This window comes from Micropterus dolomieu, linkage group LG11 (genome assembly GCF_021292245.1).
Source record: "Micropterus dolomieu isolate WLL.071019.BEF.003 ecotype Adirondacks linkage group LG11, ASM2129224v1, whole genome shotgun sequence".
Lineage (NCBI taxonomy): Eukaryota > Metazoa > Chordata > Actinopteri > Centrarchiformes > Centrarchidae > Micropterus > Micropterus dolomieu.
Window position 1 is genome coordinate 9,592,784 of NC_060160.1, and position 9,060 is coordinate 9,601,843.

Below are 9,060 nucleotides of genomic sequence, written 5' to 3' on the forward strand. Positions count from 1 at the left end.
TGATGTTTTACCCCTATTCACATCCATTCGTGTTCCCTGTCCATTATTAATGCAGACCAGTGATCTTTCTTCCATCATTTCTTCAATTATGTCCCCATTATTATCTGTGTGATTGCTGCCCCATAAGCTGTTGTGTGCATTGAAGTCCCCACACCATATTTCTTTCCTGTATACAGTCCCTGCCATTTCATTCAGTTTATTGATATCTAAGTTTTTGCATGGGTTATAGAAATTAATCAATTTAACATTTCCCTCTTTCCTTGGGCTATAGATTTCAACTATTATACATTCTGAATCTTCTGAGCTTGGGGATTCCCTGTAGGCCAACCCATCCTTGATAAAGGTGATGCACCCTCCACCAGTTTGGTTGTTAGGTCTATCGTACCTTATAGAGCTAAACCCTGGTATCACATAATCTAGTCTGTCTCGTAACCAAGTTTCTTGTACACATATTGCATCTGGAACATCTAATTCATGAATGTACTTTTTGAATTCTTGACCATTAGCTATAAGACTTCTTGCGTTCCACTGTAGTATGTGAAGAACCATTATAAGCGTCCTAACCCTCAGTTTGTGTATTTCCATTTTCAGTTACCGTCAACAATGCATGTATTTGATCTGCTTTAATATCTTTCATATCAAGAAGTTTTCCTGCTGCTTCTACAATAGCCTTAATTCTGTCACTTTTCTTCTGTGTGTGTGCTGGAATCTGGTTTTGTGTCTGATTAACTGGTGTTATGTTTCTTTGGACAATTCCACTGGAGTTTTTGTTATTTGATCCTGTTTCTCTTACTTTCTTTAGAGCTTCTGCATATGATACTTTGTTCAATATCTTCACCTTTCGGGCTTCTCTGGCTTCTCTTTTCACTTCACATCCACCAAATGCAGCACTATGCTCTCCTCCACTGTTACATTTAATCTTTGCATCCTTTTCACATTTCCCATACTTGTGCTGGCCCCCACATCTAACACAACTTAGCTTTCCTTTGCACTGCTGAGCGGTGTGCCCCATCCTTTGACATTTATAGCATCTGATAGGCGGAGGGATGTATTCTCTCACGCTGTAATTTATGTATCCCATTTGGACTGACTTAGGGAGGGTTCTCTCAAATTGCACAACCACAGATAGTGTGTCTTTTAATGATCCATCTCGTTTGCTTTTTAGTCTAGTAGCCTCAACTGCTTTGCCTCCCTGAATCTCATTTTTAACATCTTCCATTGACATATTCAAAGGGACTCCTGATATAACTCCTCTAACCTTTGCTGTTGCTCCTGGGATGTGGGCCTTCATCCTTTCCCCTTGAAGTGTGGACATACTAAGAATCTTTTCTTGTTGTTTGCTGCTTGCATGTATCAGTATTCATTTATTGTTCAAAAATCTTGCTAATTTGATTTTTTCTAATCTCCTTCTCAATCGCCTTGGTAAGTTTAATTGGGTGATAGTGTCCACCATCCTGATTGAACTCAATTATAACTTTCCAATCGTTTCCTTGCACTTTCTCCGTATTCTCAGGCTTCTGTTTCTCACTCTGGCTAGCTCTCAGTTTCTTATTACTTCCCTCGCCGGTCTCGCTATGTTCTGACCAACTTTTCCCTCTCAAGTCCCTTTTCAATCTTACAGATCTGGACATCATCCACTCCATCTCATCCCCATCTGAACTATTTGACATGATGTTACATTCACAGTACAGTTTATGCAGAGCCGCCAACAAAGTTAGATCCTACTATTATCTGGCCACCGTTCGTTCACTCTCTCCGCGTCTTCCCGCTCGAATACTGAGTCGTCAGCAACGCTATGCCCTCTGCTGTCTAAAATCAACACCTGCAGCATTCTCGCTACAGCAGAAAATTGTGCAAATAGAGGTTTTGTTACTTTAATCTCCTGTATATTTAAGGTTTGACCATATCACCTGGTTACAAAAGCTTAGTAGAGCCGAGGGGAACTGCAGAGTCGGATCATAATTTTCTATAGGTTGAATACAATACGACCCCTTTCACATAAAAATCATCACAGTCATGTAGTCCAATATTGATTGTAGCTGCTTTAACCGTTAAGTCACAATACTGCAATAAAAGAATGATATTTTGATTAAATGTAAACACCACTCCATATAACGGAAACATGATATTGTAAGTCACTGCTGGTTTTTGTGTAGCACCTACATTTACATTGAAAATTGTTTACACGAGTCCTTAATTCACCATGTAATTATAGTACTAAAATGTACATTAGCACTTTTTCACATTTGAAATACTGAAAGAGACACAACCTTTGACACGAATACAAATACACTACACAAACAGTTGTTTCAAGCATCTGTGGATGTTTTGAGCTGCTGTAGTTCCATATCGTCTTTGGGGCTCTGTGCCAACTTTTTTCGGCCCTTGTGGAAGACAGCAGCAATCTCATCAAAAGTTTTGCCCTTGGTCTCAGGGACCCGAAGATAAATAAACACAGTGAAACCAAGGAGCAGCACAGCAAACAGGATGAACACATAACTATCCAGCCAAGCCTGAAACGAAAGAGGACAAAAAGATTTTAAAAAACAGGAGTCAGGAGAGACAGTGTATCTAAATGTGTGTGATAATGAAGCAGAGACATGCCACCCCAAGTTTACAGTACACACGTGTGGCCTTTCTGCCTACCTGTATATACGGAAAGGTTAAGCCTATAATGAAGTTGCTGGTCCAGTTGCAGCAGCCAGCGAGAGCGATGGCTGCAGGCCGAGGTCCCTGGCTGAACAGTTCAGCGACTATAAACCATGGAATGGGACCAGGACCAATCTCAAAGAAACTCACGAAGAGGAAGATAGCTGACATGCTGACATAGCTCATCCACGAGTAGTCACTCTGGAGGGAAGAGTACATCAGTCAAGTATAACAGTTTCCCGCCTGGGTAGTTTCCAGATTACTTCAAATGCATTTGTTTTGTATGCATCAGAAACTTCAATAAACATTAACTTTTTGCAGAACTGAACCTTCTGATTTTCTTTCTCTTTGGGAATCATTGTCCTGTTTGTTTCTTTACCTTTAATTTGTGTAAAAGATTAAATTGTTACAGAAAACAAATACTTTTGCCTCTATTGATAAGTTTTTCACATGCATACCAATCTCAACTTAAGGTCCACTTATAATCTTTTACTGGAGTTCTCCACCACAACGATAGTCGAGCTATACCCATGACAAAGGAGCTAAATGCTGATGAAGACCGCAAGATGCAGTTGAAAGTTCCAGAAAAAGCTTGCAAGTGGACCTTGAGTTAAAAAAAATTCAAACTATTGTTGAACTTTCAGGCTCATAATGACAATTTATATTAAATATGTGATGAACATTCTCATACTAGCCACACATGTTATTGTGAAAGCAACACAACACTTGGAGAACAAAAGTTAGAAAAAGTGCAGCTGATCAACAAATTTGTCTCAGAGTTAGTACAGGCGGTAAAGAATAAGGCTGGTCCATTAGAACTGGGCAGTCCCATAAGTAGATAGAAGTTCAGGTCAAATTGCTAACAAACTAAAGCTCTGACACCTGACTGAACGAACCTGGAATTTGAGGCCCACTGTCATGGCAATTGCACAACCGCACATCCCTCCCAGTCCAGCCAGAGTCAGAGTGCGCCTGCCAGCCTTGTCCACCAGTACAACCTAGAACATAAACACACGGTTTATCTGTGTGTTTGTAGAGGTTTCGTGTGTAGAAGAAATAGGATAATACCAGTGCACGTTCATGGTTTAATATCCATATGGGTGTGCATGTAGCTACTCACAGACACCAGAGTAAAGACTGTGTTGATGACCCCGACTCCTATAGTGGCGTAGACTGGCTGACTGATACCAGCCCGACTGAAGATATCCGTAGAGTAATAAAAGATCTTGAAGACAAAACAAGTACAGGTTTTCCGTAATTAAATATAAAGGAAAAGTTTGTGAGTTTGCTTTTCTCTTCTGTGCTATACATATTCATACACAAAAACCTCCAGCTTTCTTTTAATGATTGACCATTTTTTTTTTAGCTTTAACAATGAAACAATTTCATGTCATCTTCTCATGTCATCAACATCACTATCATTTTAGTTTAAGTTTAGTAAACTGAATGATTAACAGGAAGGCGCAGGTAAAATTAATTTGCCACTCACCGCATTGATGCCAGACAACTGCTGAGAGAGGTGCATCATGAGGGCAACAATCAGCTGCTTTCTGTACACAGAGGAGCGGATCTTGGAGAGAATATAGACCAGTGAAATATTATCAGAGCAATGGTTTTCTAAACCTGTTATGCAGGAAATAAATATTTGAATGCGTTTTGGGATTTCTGAAATCTTTTCGTTTCACATGGGAGCAAGCCACGGTGGGATGGCTTCATCCGCAGCCTTTTTACAGTAGATTGTGTCAGAGAGTGTATTTACCATTTATTCAACAATCTTTAAAACTAAACAAGTCATTCAGTTGAATAATTCACCAAGGGCAGATTTGGGAAAGCTGAGATCTGGGGCTCATTGATATTGGAAGAGCTTTTAATAAGTTTGCCATGAAGCATGACTTCATCAGAGCTGCTCGCTACTACGTCTGATTTTGAAACCTTAGTTGCTGCTCATAATTAAAAGCTCTTACTTCAACGGTGTCCTGATCCTGCCTCAGCTGGCCTGTCTGTTGATGCACCGGTTTGAGCTTGAATTTGGCTGATGAGCATAGACTCCTACACTTTCACATCACTATTATATCACTTATTTAACTACACATTAACTATCACTGCGTCATTACAGGACACAAAAATATCAGTGTACTTTGGTTGCTGATTCATTTGGAAGGTTGAATGTCTCTGTGTCACGGTTTTGTGGTGAAGGCAGGGTTGAGCAGGTTGGAGGACCCAAACGCAGGACACGAAGGCTAGCAGGTGCAGTTCAGTGAAGGGTTTTAATATAACAAAAGGCGAGCACACTTACAAACAGAATGGCTGATTGACTGAGTCCAAAAACAAAGGCTGTCCAACAGAAATCCAAAAGGGTGAAAACCAGAATCCAAAACTGAGCAGGGTAACAGGGAGACACAGTGAGTAAGGCTGGAGACACAAGAACAAACTGCAACACTGGGTGACAATAAACAATGACCCAACAAAGACAAGACAGAAACACCAGGTATATATACACAGGGACTAACGAGCAGGGCGGGAGCAACACAGGTGAAAGACATGAGGCTAACGAGATACAGGTAGGGAGAGAGAGAGAGAGAGCAGGGGAAAACAGAGACAGACATGCAGAGGGATCACTGGGGTAACAGACATGACAAGGGTTACCGAATACTAGACGAAAGACAAGACAGGCCCCCAAAACCCAACAGACAAAAATAACGCTAACTAAACACAAAAGTGCAAAACACTGCATGGCAGACAGGCAGAGTGTGACACTCTGTCCACCCTGAGGAGGAATGTCAGGACTATTAAAAGGTATAATGTAATCAGAGTGTTCCGGTGGCCTTGGGAGTTCATCAGCTATTTCATTATCATTGTTAAAACCCTAAAACCAAAGTCATTTGCTTTAAAATTGTTGATGGGAATGTTAAAGTAAAATTCAGGAGAGGAAATATATAGGTAGTCATGATAATATATCGCAAGGTGGTGTAGACTTACCAAAGAAAGGATAGTGACCATGGGCTCCCTATGTGTCTCCTCTTTCTCTCTCCTCATCTCTTCCAGATCAGCAGTTGGATCATATGCCCCCTTTAGACGAAGCAGACCTCCAAGAAAACACAGGGTGAAGGGTGGCAATAATGTATGTGCAAGTGTTCAGATCCTTTACCTAAGTAAAAGTAGCAGTACCATAATGTAAAGATGGCCTATTACAAGTAAAAGCATTGCTTTCGAATTTCAAGCATTGTCAGCTACATGTAGTTAAAGGAATAGAAATATGCATGTTCATGAGAGTTAGATGAAAAGATTGATACCAACCTCATGTATGCACGGTTGATATGAAGCTAGAGCCAGCAGCCAGTTAGCTTAGCATAACAGGAGGAAACAGCTAGCTTGAAAAAAGCATGATATCAAGAGTTGCTGTGTATAAGTCTTACTTTTTTGAGCCTCTTGATCCTTGCCCAGTCGAATGTAAAGGTACCGTGGGCTCTCAGGGCACAGAGGCAGCAGAAAGGATTGTAATACTGCCGGAGCTCCAGACAGTCCAAGCAACAGGGGCCACATTTCATCATTACCAAGTACAAAGTCCAAGCCTATTACCTACATCCACACACAAAATAACACACATACAATTTATGTTATATGTTCAATATGTGATCAGATATTCAGAAGATTCTGCTGTGCATGTGCATGTGTGTGTGTGTGTGTGCGTATGCGTGTACCTCACCTGGCTAATTAGGATGCCAGTGACAATAGCCAGCTGGTGTATTGTTCCCAGAGCACCTCTGTAAGCCTTAGGTGCAATTTCTCCAATGTACATAGGCACTAGCCCAGATGTCAGTCCTGAAACACACACATCATGAGTTAACAGACTCTAAACGAGCATTTGCTGTTGGATATCAAAGTGCAACATAGGAACCCCTTAAAAATAAAAATAATTATAATTTCAATATATTCATGAAGGGAAATATTCCTAATGATAATGGGAACAGCTTTACTATCCTATAGTTTAGAATCTATAAACATTTCAAACTAAATTATGTGAGTATTAATTCAAGGTTATAACTTGTGCTTAACTGTACCACAGTAAAAGCCCATAACAGCACGGCCGGAGATCACCATGATGTGAGGTTTCCACATCCTGCAAAGACCCATCAGCAGTCCAGCAGCTACAGCCAGAACATTGACCATTAACATGCCCTTTACCCTGCAAGACAACAGGAGATGGAAAGGTGGCAGAGGGAGCTCCAGAGAAAGATGGATGATGGATATGGGCATGTGTACCATGGCATTATTCCATATTGATCTTGGTTTAACTGTTGAAGTTTTTTCCTGCTAACGTTTGCCTCCATCTCTCCTCTCATTACTCTTATCATTCTCCATATTCCATAATTTTCCTTAGGTATTGGAATTTTATTTTGCCAGTTTGCCAGTCTGTTTATTTTTCCACAAAAAGCTTTAATTCTTGCACTATTGTGTCCTCATAATGTTATTCTTCCTCTCTCACCTCCCTTTCAGGTCTCCCACAAATCCCACCAGGAAGGACGATAACATGCCACCAATGGAGAAGACTGCCACAGACAATGACCAATACATGACCACGGCAGGGTGTTGTCCCGCCTCTGAGAACTCTTCTTCTTCTGTGCTGTTTTCTGACAGGTCATTGGCCCTGTCTGACCACACCCCCAGGAACCGTCCATAATGCTTTTCAATGACCTATGACACATGAATCATCAACAGGTACAATCACGGCTGCACACACAGAGAGACAGGCTAAAAGGCAGACACAACATAGGCGCACACACATACATACATGGATCCATTCTGCTAAAATCTCTTACAAATATGCATGGTAGTTATGACATTCATTATGCAACATTACAATTTACTAGAGAAAAAATTATACAGAAGAACCAAATCATTTCAATAAAATTTTAGTGGGTTCAATATCGTTTTTAATCAATTAAAATTAAATACATAGCATAGGTCAATTGGAAAGATGCCACCTACACGCTCTAACTCTATTTCTGTGACACTTCAAGGATGGCAGAGGGATCCATGGTGAGGATAATGTCGTCTTTTGGCAGGGAATGACATTGTGCCAACTCTGCCAGCAGCTTGCAGCAGAGCGATGTTGGTACAAGGTATATTCTGTCTTGTCTGGCACTCCACAAGACATGTGTTTGGTAGAGACGCATTCCATGTGCTATTTTTTTGCAGACCACAGAATCTTAGACGGCTTGCAAATTCTCAGATGGCGACACAATAGCATTTTTGGGGAAAAGTTGTTGTTGTTGCTTATTCAAACTGGCTGATTTGCATGCAAATATCAGTATGCTGAGGCAATTAGATGTCCGAGTAAGAGAGCAAAGCCTGTGTTAAAGTAAAACCTACCTTCTGGGGTGCATTGATGACTCCAAGACTGTAGCCATACTGCAGGGACCCGAGAACTGCTGTGAACACAGCCACAGCCAAGGTACCGGTTAGCTGCTGCAGGAGTGAAAGGTAATCATTCAGATAAGGACATACACATGAATGCATGCACAAACACACAATTTATCATGAAGATGCACACAAGCAATAACAATGTAAATAGTCACTCAGTTGTAGTTGCATAGTACACAGTCCGATGTATAAATGGATATAGAAATGCAGGAAAAAAAAACACTTCATCCACATCATTGATGGATTTATTACTGCTTTTTGCACTATTTCTGACGATCATAAGAATGCTTACAGACAGAAGTTACAGAAGTTACAAAAGTTACAGCATCAGAAATCAGTTCAAGACAAGCAAAATGACAATGAAAACACAGAACACATGGATGAATGAAAAGCTCTTCATTTCTCCAGGTCTGAGTGGTAAATGTAACCCAATTAGTGACCAAAGCGTCATATGTCATCAACATAATGCCCTGCCACCTCTTTGCAAATATTGCTTACATGATTTACAATGAAGAGAAAATAACAATTTTATGGAATACGTGTGAGGAATGCATTTGCCAAGAATTATCTTACCTTCCCCGACATGATGGGTCCAGCGTGTCAGCCAGGAGGTTGGTAATGATCAATGAAAGCTGCATGGTCTATCACGCTGTGTCCACTCACTAATCGACAAGCACATGCGTGCACGCCCACAATCACACACACACACACACACACACACACATAAATCTACAATACTGAAAGAACTTGTATGCAATGAAAAACAAATTATTATTATTTGTCATGTATACACAAGCTCGCTCTCTTGGAGGGAAGCAATAAAATGATAATCATGGTGACCACACAGTGAAACAGTGGAATCTAGTTTGGAAAACACTGGTTTCAGGATACTGAAGATAGAAGATAGATACTGTTCAGATTCTTAACTGTGTTCTTGATAATAATAATGACATTTGGACAATATTCTCTCTCTCTCTCACAAACACA

The 9,060-nt window shown here is 40.5% G+C and overlaps 1 protein-coding gene across 1 annotated transcript; it reads right to left on the reverse strand.

Moving 5' to 3' along the window:
• Positions 1–1,860: 1,860 nt before the first annotated feature.
• slc2a2 (solute carrier family 2 member 2) lies at positions 1,861–8,169 on the reverse strand. The gene is made up of 11 exons (XM_046063290.1): positions 8,023–8,169; positions 7,136–7,344; positions 6,711–6,835; positions 6,356–6,471; positions 6,066–6,228; positions 5,629–5,735; positions 4,139–4,219; positions 3,770–3,874; positions 3,546–3,647; positions 2,647–2,850; positions 1,861–2,513 (listed from the first exon to the last, which is right to left on the reverse strand). The coding sequence occupies exons 1-11, from the start codon at positions 8,167–8,169 to the stop codon at positions 2,310–2,312; spliced, it is 1,563 nt and encodes a 520-aa protein (XP_045919246.1). The 3' UTR covers positions 1,861–2,309.
• Between the last annotated feature and the right edge of the window lie 891 nt (positions 8,170–9,060).